At 45.8% G+C, this 12,872-nt stretch overlaps 1 protein-coding gene across 1 annotated transcript in view; it reads left to right on the top strand.

Annotated features, from left to right (window-relative positions):
• Positions 1 to 12,872, top strand: part of CD109 (CD109 molecule) — a 96,960-nt gene that overhangs the window by 44,739 nt on the left and 39,349 nt on the right. The window contains exons 11-21 of the mRNA XM_014949306.1: positions 727 to 966; positions 1,302 to 1,403; positions 1,498 to 1,560; positions 4,631 to 4,807; positions 5,665 to 5,817; positions 6,477 to 6,551; positions 6,986 to 7,046; positions 7,579 to 7,714; positions 8,483 to 8,600; positions 11,337 to 11,450; positions 11,659 to 11,877. Coding sequence (XP_014804792.1) covers positions 727 to 966; positions 1,302 to 1,403; positions 1,498 to 1,560; positions 4,631 to 4,807; positions 5,665 to 5,817; positions 6,477 to 6,551; positions 6,986 to 7,046; positions 7,579 to 7,714; positions 8,483 to 8,600; positions 11,337 to 11,450; positions 11,659 to 11,877 — 1,458 coding nt within the window. The remainder of the gene's footprint in view (positions 1 to 726; positions 967 to 1,301; positions 1,404 to 1,497; positions 1,561 to 4,630; positions 4,808 to 5,664; positions 5,818 to 6,476; positions 6,552 to 6,985; positions 7,047 to 7,578; positions 7,715 to 8,482; positions 8,601 to 11,336; positions 11,451 to 11,658; positions 11,878 to 12,872) is intronic.

Genomic DNA, 12,872 nt, shown 5'->3' with positions numbered 1-12,872 from the left:
CAGGAAAAGAATGGCAGAGGAGGAGAGGTGATGGAGTGACACACCTCTGGACTTAAAAAGAGAAGGGAGGCATTAGTTCAGTGCTTTTATACGTAGGAGTTGAATTTTTGGGGAAGGAGAATTGTTTTACTATGGATGAGAAGCTCCTTGAACGTGGGAGTAAAGGCTGGTGTAAGTTGTAGCGCTGATTGACGGATGCTGGGGAGAAGAAGTTACAGACTGTCTGTCCTGGGCCCGTTTTAAGTCTTTTCTTCAGCTCGTTTGATGAGTCCGGTGCCATCTCTGCTCATCTGGCACATTTTCCTGCACATGGTGGAATGTTGGGTTGTCCTTTGTGGTGGTGGTGAGATACGAGTGATAAAATTAAATATCCAGGCCTTAGGTAGGATATGCATAGTTTGCCTGGAAGACAAGCATTTTCCACAAGAAGAGTGATCAGGAGAGCTGGAAGACAGGTCACCTTGTGGCTTCCACCTGCTTCGCTTTTGCTCCCTTTTCACTCCCTGGCGTTATGAATAATTCTGTTCCTGGCTGACTTGCCTGCCTGCAGTGCTCTCAAGGGGTTAAATGTAAAGTTATTGATATTTGATAAAGCTATCCTCAGAAATCCGATGATTCCCTTATTTTTTTGCTATGATGTGAGTGCAAATATATTGTTACCTGTTACGTGATGTGAATTTTTAGTTTTGGGCTGTTGATAGGTGTTTTCTTCCTTTTTGCATTCAGCTGAAGGTGACACGCTCCGACAGCAACCAGCTGACAGTGGAGGAGAGGCAGAACCTCGTCACAATCACTGCACAGCAGTCAGACCTGCTTTTTCACCACTCCTCGCTTTCTCACCTGGAGAATGAGGCAACAGAGGAGAGAAATCTGACCGTCCACGTGCTCAATTACACGGTCCCGGAAAATGGAATTATTGATATTGAGTTTCCAATCCTGTCTAATACAAAAACTCTGAGAGTTCAGGTATTGCTCTGTAATATGTTACTGTGAAACAGCAGCACAGCAGGCTGAGCAGGCTCTGATTGATGCTGCTCCTGCCGTCTGCGAGCTGATGGGTCACCTACTGTTCTTTTCCTGACTTTGTATTCATGTTAGAGCTGGAAAGAAAGTGATGGATCCTGTCTATGGGATCTAAATAATCGCACCACAGGAGCGAGGGGAAAAAGCAAACAGACACCCAAAGCAAGCAGTAAAGTGGCCCTTAAGGCTACCCGTGCTCTTGTAAAGATTAACATACCGGTGAACATCACACAGATCTTGCTGTTGTGCTAAGAGCTGTGTTTGATGTTGTCCCACAGGCGGAGTTCCTCAGCAGCAGGACCGACATTGGTGTTTATGACGTGTTCAGCTCCCCCAGCCAGACCTATCTCCAGCTTAAAACGAAGAGCCAGGATATAAAGGTACAGCCTGAGACAAAGCTTGCCAAGATAAGAACAGTTCAAATTACTTGTCACCTTTCCATGCCCATCCGTATCAACCATACTCTCTTTCTAGGCTGGGAAGCCCTTTGAGCTGAGCATTGCAAGCAACAAGCCAGTGAGAGAGTTCCACTACCTGGTAAGTTACTGGTTTCTAATACGGGGATGGTCCAAGATGACTTTTACCAACCTGAGAAACACCCAGTGGGTGAATGTGATTGAACATTAGGGAGATTCAGCGTTTTTTTTATTTTGCTTTGTGAAAGAAGTGGCCCAAAAACTTTCCACTAGGATGGTCCTGTTTCAGAGAGAGCTCCTCTTGGCTGCCTGGCAGAAATGGCTCTGCAATGTAAGGAGGTGCTCCCTGGGAGAAGAGCATCTCTGGTTTGGGTGTTGGGTTGTCTCTGCTTGCAGATGTGGGAGATGAGGTGCAGCGTGAGAGCGACACTGTCTCTGATGGTGCAGAGCACCCGTGGCAGGAGAAGGGGCAGGGATGTCCCAGGAGCAGGGGCTGGGACCAGGCTGGGACTTGCCAGCAGGTCCAGCAGATGCAGGTGGGAGCAGGAGCCTGAGCTGCAGCCCAGAGCGAGGAGAAGAGGAGAAGACCTTGCTGAGAAAACAGATGGTGCAGCGGGCAGGACAGGGTTGTTAATGAGGGAACCTCCCTGGTGGCCTTTGGAATACATGGCTTGGCTGATGGCTTTTTGATGGCTGGGCTGCTGTGCTGTAGCTGACAATGGCTCTGCAATGTGAGGGGGTGCTCCCTGGGAGAAGAGCATCTCTGGTTTGGGTGTTGGGTTGTCTCTGCTTGCAGATGTGGGAGATGAGGTGCAGCTGTGAGAGCGACACTGTCTCTGATGGTGGAGATCACCCACTTGGCTGCCTGGCAGAAATGGCTCTGCAATGTAAGGAGGTGCTCCCTGGGAGAAGAGCATCTCTGGTTTGGGTGTTGGGTTGTCTCTGCTTGCAGATGTGGGAGATGAGGTGCAGCGTGAGAGCGACACTGTCTCTGATGGTGCAGAGCACCCGTGGCAGGAGAAGGGGCAGGGATGTCCCAGGAGCAGGGGCTGGGACCAGGCTGGGACTTGCCAGCAGGTCCAGCAGATGCAGGTGGGAGCAGGAGCCTGAGCGGGGTCAGGGCTGTCAGGGCTGAGCTGCAGCCCAGAGTGAGGAGAAGAGGAGAAGACCTCGCTGAGAAAAGAGATGGTGCAGTGGGCAGGACAGGGTTGTTAATGAGGGAACCTCCCTGGTGGCCTTTGGAATACATGGCTTGGCTGATGGCTTTTTGATGGTTGGGCTGCTGAGCTGTACCTGACAGCGTCTGGGCTGAGGGGGTTACTGTAGACACCATCACCTCTCCCACCATCCCCTGAACATGTGTTGGCTTGTGCACAGTGTACACCCTAATGGTGATGACAACTGCAGTTCTTTTCCTTCAAGAGTCTTTCATAGTAAAAAATATAAAATGTGGGCATTCCTGTGTGTTTTCTAAACCAGAAGCGCCCTCTAGAAGGTTTTTAGAAAATCGTGTAGACGCAGGGAGGCAGGGAACTGCCCTTCATGGCTCCGTCCTCATGAGAGAGTGGGATGGTCCAGTGGGAGCAGGTTCAGAGAGGAGAAGTTGGTGCTGTGGCCTGAACCCCGGGTGTTTGGAGGCAGCTTTGGCTCTGATCTGGTGTAGCAGAATGAGTGTCTCTTCCCAGCTGGAACACATTGGTGGCCCCAGCTCACACTCTCCATGGTGCACATTGTAAGCCTGGTGAGTAGGGGGGTTTGGGAGATTTGCTTTTACAATTGTGGTCCAAACTCAACTGCTATTACAGATGACCCACATGGCCCAGAGGTGTGACTGTTGCATTTTTATCTTCTTTTAGCAGTTGTTGTGCTGTGCTCTCCTCCTTGTAGTTCTTTACTTGTCCATAGCGATGCAGGAATTAAAGCAGGAAAAGAATATTGGTGGCCCCAGCTCACACTCTCCATGGTGTAAACCGTAAACCTGGTAAGTAGGGGTGTTTGGGAGATTTGCTTTTACAATTGTGTTCCGGTGTTGGGTTGTCTCTGCTTGCAGATGTGGGAGATGAGGTGCAGCTGTGAGAGCGACACTGTCTCTGATGGTGGAGATCACCCATGGCAGGAGAAGGGGCAGGGATGTCCCAGGAGCAGGGGCTGGGACCAGGCTGGGACTTGCCAGCAGGTCCCGCAGATGCAGGTGGGAGCAGGAGCCTGAGCGGGGTCAGGGCTGTCAGGGCTGAGCTGCAGCCCAGAGTGAGGAGAAGAGGAGAAGACCTCGCTGAGAAAAGAGATGGTGCAGTGGGCAGGACAGGGTTGTTAATGAGGGAACCTCCCTGGTGGCCTTTGGAATACATGGCTTGGCTGATGGCTTTTTGATGGTTGGGCTGCTGAGCTGTACCTGACAGCGTCTGGGCTGAGGGGGTTACTGTAGACACCATCACCTCTCCCACCATCCCCTGAACATGTGTTGGCTTGTGCACAGTGTACACCCTAATGGTGATGACAACTGCAGTTCTTTTCCTTCAAGAGTCTTTCAGAGTAAAAAATATAAAATGTGGGCGTTCCTGTGTGTTTTCTAAACCAGAAGCGCCCTCTAGAAGGTTTTTAGAAAATCGTGTAGACGCAGGGAGGCAGGGAACTGCCCTTCATGGCTCCGTCCTCATGAGAGAGTGGGATGGTCCAGTGGTGCTCTGGCCTGAACCCCGGGTGTTTGGAGGCAGCTTTGGCTCTGATCTGGTGTAGCAGAATGAGTGTCTCTTCCCAGCTGGAACACATTGGTGGCCCCAGCTCACACTCTCCATGGTGCACATTGTAAGCCTGGTGAGTAGGGGGGTTTGGGAGATTTGCTTTTACAATTGTGGTCCAAACTCAACTGCTATTACAGATGACCCACATGGCCCAGGCGTGTGATTGTTGCATTTTTATCTTCTTTTAGCAGTTGTTCTGCTGTGCTCTCCTCCTTATAGTTCTTTACTTGTCCATAGTGATACAGGAGTTAAAGCAGGAAAAAAATCTATTTCTAATATTTAAATATTACATTTCCCGCATGTTCCATACCAAGTCTCATAGAACTGGTCAACCAAAAAAAAATCAGAGCTGTATGTCTCTTATTTTAATGGCTAGTTGTAGAAGGAATTGCAGAGCTTGTGGCATATTGAGATACCAACAGGAGTGAATGTTTAATTTTTCCCTTTCAGGTGTTATCTAAGGAACAAATTATGGACTTTGGCACAAAGGCTGCAAAAACATTCACTTTGACAGCAGAAAACTCCTGGGCTCCTCTGGCATGCATACTGGTGTTCTACGTTGATGAGCTTGGCGTGGTTGTGAACGATGCTCTCACCGTCCCTGTCCAGCCTGTTTTGGATGACAAGGTGACGATATTGAACTCGAGTCTGAGACCAGGGTTTTGCCTGTGTGTTGTGTGGCAAACAGTGTTTTAGATCATGGGGTTGGAAATGTAAAACCTCCCTCGTTGAGGATCTAATCTGAGGTTTGTGTAAGTCCTCGGAAAGACTTTTGCTAATACCAGCACAGTTGGGGTCCAGCAATAAATGTAGGGCTACTTTATATCTGAAAGATGTTTCTGCTAGCCCTGTGTCTTTCCCATAAGCAGACACACAGCATCTCCTCAGGGTTTAATAGTTTGGTCAATGACTGAGGCAAAGATTGTTTTGGCCAACGTAGTGGAAAGACACTCAGAAGTGCTCTAGGCGTGGAACTGCAAACCTTTTCCAAGACCTTCCTTTGGCCAGGCAGTGGTCACATCGCGTGGAGTGTGAGCCCAAGGAGGACCCCTTCTCTGTGTCAGTCTCACTGATGGAGCATTTAGGTGTAACCTCTGGGGGCTGAAGCTGTCCAGAATAATCTTTCCCTAAGTAAGTTGTATGATGCATTGTGCACTGATAGACAGCGGACGTGTTTCTTTCCCTGCCCTCAGCTGCAGAAACCGGTGTATCCCCGTGGCTCAAGAGGCTGCCACTTGCACAGTAAGGTCTGAGGGGAATGGCCCCAGGTCCCGATGCTGACTCCTCACCAGCCCAAGGAGCTGAGCAGCTGGGGGGGTGAGAGCCAAAGGAATGCCCTGGTACTTCCCCAATGGTTCCAGGAAAAGCAAACCCAGGATCTTAATTATAGCCAATTAAGCTAAGAAAATGCTTCCTCAGAGCTGTTAGTGGCTGTAAATATCACTGTGTAATTTAAACGAGTGCTGTTTTTTACTTTTTTCTAGATTAAAATATCTTGGAGCAAAGATAAGGTGAAGCCATCTGAGGGGGTCTCCCTAAAAATCAGTACGACAGAGCCAGGGTCAGTCATTGGACTCGCGGTTGTTGATAAAAGTACAAAGCTCCTAGGAGAAAGTACTGACATAACAGAAGATTCTGTAAGTACTTGGGGAAAAAGGGGTTTCATTATTATGCGAGTGAAAGATGGAAATGTTACTGTTTATATGCTGAATGAGTAATGGGTTTTGGGGCAGGATTTTTAGTCCTTAATTATGCAAGTAGTTTTTACTTCTGCAAGTAGTTTGGCAACATGAGTGCAAGGAACTGTAAACTTACAAGGTAAGCTTTATACCTGGTAAATTGCTCAGTTAACACTTAGCAGTTTCTCTTTTTCGGGAAAGATAAAGTCAGAAAAACTCCCTAATGATTTGTGCTTTGTGCTCTTTAAAGTTAGTGATATAAAACGAAGAAGGAATTTTATTTTTTGAAGAGCAGAATAAATTATTAATATTTTCGAATTCCCTTTGCTTGCAGAAGCTCTAGTGCACCAACAATTGGAAAGAGCTGACAATAGAGTATTAGTGGGCTGTAGGTTCCTTTTTTAGGCTTATATAGTCTTTGTCACTCTTCCATTAATCCTGAGGGCATTGCAGCCTGGTCCCTTCACCCTGTCAAGGATTCTTTTCCCTTGGATGAGAGAGCTAAGCGAGCTGCTGCCTGAGGTGCAGCCCTAGGAATCAGTGTCTGCAGCAGTGAGAGTCATGAAAAATGAGAGTTTGCTTTCACTCTTTGGATGATTTTCTTTTTCTTGTCTTAGGTCTTCCACGAGCTCAATTTATACAGCACGGTGCAGTATTTCCCTCTGGTCAGAGGGTCTTTTGGGGTCTTTCAGGTATATATATATTATTTTTTTTAATTCTAAGCTGTTGGTTTTTTACTGCTTAGTCACTTGCTAGAAGAAAATGCCCTTTTAAAAGTTTGTGACCGTGGACAATGTACTGTTTTCACGGCTTATGTAAGTTCTGAATTGTGAATTCTATCAATGCATAAATACTCTGCAAAGAAATATGTTTATACTTCCATAATTACAGATTGCTTTATGCTTGATACTGTCTTCCCTTTGAAAAGTTTTCAGCCATTAAGGCAATATTCAGATTCAGATGATCTCAGTTTTGTTGGTTCCTGTGTATTACTTGTTTTAGTTCTATAATTGCTTTATTATGATGACTTTATTTTCTTAAAAACAAAGAAAAGAAAAGAAAATAGATAGTATTGTTGATGTCCTGAATGTCCTGTATTGAGATATGCTGTATAAATTTTATCCAGAAATGCAGCCTTTGGGTATCCACTGATGCAGTTCTTGAGGAGGATAAGGAACATTTTCTTTGTAAGTAATAAAAATAAACGTAGCCAAATACCATTTACTGAGTGGGGAAGGAGGTCCATGGGTTAGGGCCCCCTGTTCTCACTGTGCTGCATCCAGCCTTGCAAACCATCACCGTTTCCAAGCTTCAGGACAGGCAAAATGCATATGAATAGTATTTTAATGAATTTTAATATGACTAGTATTTTAAAAACTTCTTTTTTCCTGCCATCCTGAGTGACACTTCCTGGGCCTGGATGTGCAGTGTCAGTTGATAGATGTGGCAGTGATTTGTCATGTGTAGCCACATTATACCAGATCCATAAACACTCCAGAGGGGCCATGGAGAAATTTAAGTTTGTGTGATATTATTTTTATTCTTAAGAAAAATAAGCAAGTAAAAAACCAAGAGTTCTTAGTGTCCCAGAGTAGTGTTCCAATGTGTAACAAAGCTATGGATTATACTCCAAACACTGTATTAATTGGATTTTTCTTAATTGTATTTTTCTTAAACCAAGATATTTGTATGTAGGACAATATCTTTTTTATTTCGTAGATGGTGGAATGATACCCATCGAGGACGGTTTCGGTGATGATATGCCGGTATCTAAGGACGGGCCTCCTGATTTCAGCAACCTCTACGTGAGGACACATTTTCCAGAGACTTGGCTTTGGATCGACACTAAAACTAGGTATGAGATCAGAAGCAGATGGAAAGTAATCTAATACTTGCCGTCGGTATTTTGTAGCATTGTTTTAGTAGCATTCTGAACCCGTGCTGAACACCGCTTAAAAATGGAGTATTATTTATATTCTGCTACCACCTAGAGGCCAGGACTGAGATTGGAGGCCACCAAAGGAGGGTTGTGCAATGGCCCAAACAGGCCAACAGCTGACTGAAGGCCTTGTAATCTCAACAGGAACCAGCTAAAAATCCTGGAGAGAAAGGAAACTCTTCCTTTTACAGATGGGGAGATAACAGAAAGGGAGACCCAGTCTCTTTCTCTATGGTACATGAGAGGATGGTGGTTGGAGAGGATGGTGCCCAGAAAGGGAAATCTGTTCCTGACTGCTCCTAATTGAAGGAGCAGCTCAAAGTGCCAAATGACTGAGATCTGACCAGTGACACAGAGCACAAACCTCGTGTTCTTTCACAGCTGAGAGGGTCAGGAAGCAACCGGCATCTGGGATTGTTTTAAAGGATCTGTAAAAGTTGATGACATGTAGTGGGATTCGGTGTAGTTACCTTCAATTCATGTAATTTAAAATAATTTAAGTTTTTTTTAACCATCTTGAACCCATCACAAATATTTCTAAATGATTAGGAAAAGAAAAAGAGAGAATCAGCAGCTTTTCCTGCCAAGAGTTTGGGCTTAATTTTGGACGCCTTTTAAACATTCATGTCCACTTTTAATGATGTCTGCAAATGGATGCTTTTGAAAGTCTTCTCTGCCCTTCAGGTCCAACATGGAGACCACGATGGAGGTCCTTGTACCCGATACCATCACCTCCTGGGTCGCCAGTGCTTTTGTGATGTCTCCGAACAGCGGGCTTGGAGTGACGACCACTCCAGTGGAGGTACCACGGCACTAGACAGTCCTCCTTTAAATCCTGGTAACACTGGGGGTTATTACTGGAAGCTGTATTTTAGTTCTAACAGCAGCCATCTCCTTCTACTCATAAAATGATTGAGAAACCACTTGTAGAGAAAACATCATCCCTGATGATTTACATGATGCTGTATCTGTCCCCCCTTTCCTGCTCATATCAGTGTCTCGGCCATTACACGCACACTCGGGTGCCTGTTTCTGTTGGAGCAGTTGTATCAACAGAGCGCTTTCAGGGTGTGCTCACTTCAGAATCTCCATGTGTAGAAGGAGGGACTGAATGACAGCCTGAGGACAGCGTATTTCCATGTTTCCTTGCCTCTGCCAAGAGGACCTTCCCTGGGTGGACTATGCGTGCAGGGGGGGTTTGCACAGAGGAGGTGAGATGTCTGGGATGGGAGAGGGACTCATGCCACTGCCCTGCTCCTCTGACAGCCCCAGGAGGGAGGATGGGAGAATTGCTAAAAGCCTAAATTCTGCCCTTGCTGTCATCTCCCTGTCAGAACCAGTCTTGGACTAAAGCTAGGTGCTGCTTGTTGGGTAACTTGGCTTGAGGAGCACAGTGGCCAGGGAGAGCCAGCAGTGGGGTGACATTCTTCTTGCTGCCACGTCCCTGTCTCTTGAGGCTCTTTTTGTGTTTCCAAATGTTTGAGGAGTTTGGTAATTCAAGCTAAATTCAGCACTCCTAAGGTGAAATCTCTAACCCGAGATTCCCAACATATGAGTGCAGTTGTCCTCACCTCACTCTGTACTCATGGAAACAGTTACTGAGAGGGTTATTCAGCTTGTTTAGAAGAGCAATTTCTTTTTGAAGTCTCATTTAGCTAGTATTTTATATACTGTGAAGGTATGTATACACCTCCTTCCATTCATTATGTAAGGACCCTAGAGAAACTACATTCCTAACGGAGACAACTCCACTGAAGCCCCCACCAAGATCAGAGAGGTTGAAACCCTGCAGTGCTGGGTCATGGATTTCCAGCCTGAGGCCAGGACTAGTGCGAGCATAGCTTGGAGACAACCAGTTATCCGGGGAAGTTCCCATGCCCTCCAGTTCCTGGGGAGGGGCAACTGTTGGAATCCAAACCAAGATCCAGATCCAGATTCCATAGTTGGCTCCTACAGCAGGCACAGAACATGTGCTTTGGACACCCTCCTCATAACTCCACCACAGAACTTGGAGCCCCATCTGGATTCTGCGGCTGAAGCTGCTTTGAGACTGGAATCACAATTTGAGTTTCTTTCGCTCAACTTGGCAGAGATGGGGCAGAAAGAGGAATAGTTTTCTGATCTAAACTGTATGAAAATGTATACTTGGCCTGTCAGCCTCAGATCTGAGAAGGCTGCAAGTAGAACAGATGTTGAGATTATTATTATTTAACTCTAATGGCCCACGTGCACTGCTCAGTTCTTCCCCCTTGTCAGGATGTTTAGGTTGTGCTCAGGGTTCCCTATGGCTGTAAGAGATGTTAATCGGTACCATACAGGGAGGAAAATAAAAGAAATGCATGAAAACTGTGACAAGGACATAAATAAGTGACATCTGTGTCCTTAATGTCCTTCTTAATGTCCTTTACTGCTTTGTATCTTGGTTTTATTTCATTTCTACTGCACAGTATCGATAATTTTACCCCATCATATTGTACTGTAATATACTAGGATATTTCTATGTGTAAAACTTCAGTATTGCAAGAGTTTTAGAGAAAAGCAAAAAAAAAAACAAACCCAAAAATTCCTCTCTCCCCCCAAACCAAAACCCAAAGAAAATTGGTAATAGAGAAAACCTCAACTAAGAACTAACCAAAAGTTCTCCAGCAGAACTTCCCTAGTGTCTAATATCTAAAGAAGTTTGTGACACTGAAAGCTTTAGCAAACAATTTTTCAAAGTTTTAAAAGGAGAACGTTGGAATATTTGCTAGCTAGAGAGAAATCTGAGGGGGGTTTGGATCTGAAACTCAAAACACTTGCAAGAATTTTTTTACTGAAAACCAAATTAAAACCATTTTTAGTTGACATTTCAGTAATAAAGGATATCATGCTTCAGCCATTCTCATTCTACAGATGTTCCTAAGCAGTGAAATTCTGATCCTGTTCAGCTTGATGAGAATTTACCACTGACTTCCCAGAGCCAAGACTTCATCCAAAAACCTCTGTTCACAGATAAAAGCGACTGCTTGCTGGTGTATTTCTGCAGCTTTTCTTTTAATTAAGAAAAGATGTATTTTTAGATATATAGCTGACAAACTTATGCTGAGATTAGCCTTACAAAATAAGAAACATCATTCTAAGGTGCTGGTGAATTACAGAATCCGAAAAAGGTAGTTATTTTGTGTTCCAGTGTGCATTTCCACGGGACAGATCCCAGGTCACTCGTGACTTGTGTGCTCAGAGCAGCTCACCGTTGCCTGAAGGGGATCCCAGGGCAGACACAGCTTCCAGACTTGCTGAACAACAGGCGTTCAGTCCCACTTCAGGTGCCTGCATTGGCCCTTGCCCTGCTGGGGCTGTCACCAGCTCGCAGCTGAGGGGACAACCAGGAGCATCCTTGGCTTCTGCCCCAGCCCTGCAGCAACACACGGTGTCACCTGCAGGGAACAAGGGAACATCCTCCGCCAGCTCAATTCCAAAGTGGTCAGAAGACAAGCTGTGTAGTCACCTTCTGGCTAGTAACTCACTGCAGGGGTTCACTGCTGACTTTGTTTTGCAGCTGGAAGCTTTTCAACCTTTCTTCATTTTCCTGAACCTACCGTACTCTGTCGTCAGAGGAGAGCAGTTCATTTTGGAAGTCAACGTCTTTAATTACTTGAAAGAAGAAGCTGAGGTAAAATAACAGTCTGTACTTGAACTTTATAGACACTGCAGGGTCTTCATCGCCGATGGAGACCACACTTTTCTCTTGTGAGAACATTGGCATTTTCTCCAGTGGGTGGACCAAAAAGCTATTTCTCTGAACACCAAAAAGGTGGCAGCATATGAAAGCAGTTTTTCCAAATTAACACTTTTTACTGCAAATGTTACTGTGTTGACAGGTCACAGTGACCCTGGATATGAACGAGGCTTTTGAAATCATTCTGACATCCAATGAAATAAATGCCACGGAAAACCAGCAGTCCGTATCCGTACCCAGTGAAGATGGGAAAACCATTCAGTTCCCAATCAAGCCACGGCAGCTGGGAGAGATTCCCCTCAAAGTGACAGCCATGTCGTCTGCTGCTGCTGATGCTGTGGTTCAGCAGGTTCTGGTGAAGGTGAGCTCTGCCCCTGGGCTGGGGCCTGACAGAAACTGTTCCCTAGAGCAGGCAACAGGATGCAGCAAAAAGGCAAACCCATTTCCTTCTCTGCCTCTTGTTCTGCAAAGTTGGTTCCAGGTCAGGTAGCTCGAAGTAGAAAACACTTCTTTTAAAATAATTTCTCCTTGTAAAACGTTTAGATCCTTTTGCAGGAGTGAACACGTAGATCTGTTCTACAGGCCATGTCTCACATGGATCTGAAAGCAGGGTGAAACCTACTTGTGTGTGAGTGCAGTCCTGGTGCTACAGCTCAATAATCTGGAGAGTGGCCCAGATGACTGTGTTATGGACCAAATAACTGTGTTATGGCCCAAATAATGGTGTTATGGACCAAATAACTGTGTTATCGTCCATCCGCTCCATCTGGAGTGGAGCAAATACCTGTGTTATGGATGGGTGTACCTGCCTTTAGCTCAAACCTTAGTTTACATGAACGTTTCTGTGTTTTGCTAGTGGTGGTAATTCAGCCCCCAGGCTTTCTGATAAACCAGAAACTTGCCTGGCTTCGGACATCTAAGTCTGGTTCATGTCAGGCTCTGTTGCAGTGGAAGGTGGAAGACACTTGTACATCTCGTCCTAAAACAAATGCTTAAGCTGATGGAATCAGAGCGTGGCCGAGGGTGGAAGGGTGCAGTCCAACCCTCCTGCTCGGCACAGGATCAGCTGCAGCGGGATGTTCAGAACCATGTGCAGTCAGGGGTTTGATATCCCCAAGGACAGGGACTTCCCAGTCTCTCTGGGAAGCTTATTCCAGTGTTTGAACACCCTCACAGTTAAAAAAAGTATTTTTTTATGTTTAAAAGGAAGTCCCTTTATTTCAATGTGTGTGTTTTGCCTCCTATTTTGCTACTGGGCACCACTGGGAAGAGCCTGACTTCATCTTCTTTACACCCAGGTATTTATACACATTGGTGAGATGCCCCTGAGCCCTCTCTTCTCCAGTCTGACCAGTC

This window comes from Calidris pugnax, unplaced genomic scaffold (assembly GCF_001431845.1).
Source record: "Calidris pugnax isolate Ruff unplaced genomic scaffold, ASM143184v1 scaffold132, whole genome shotgun sequence".
Classification (NCBI taxonomy): domain Eukaryota; kingdom Metazoa; phylum Chordata; class Aves; order Charadriiformes; family Scolopacidae; genus Calidris; species Calidris pugnax.
This window is presented reverse-complemented; position numbering and strand designations above follow the sequence as displayed.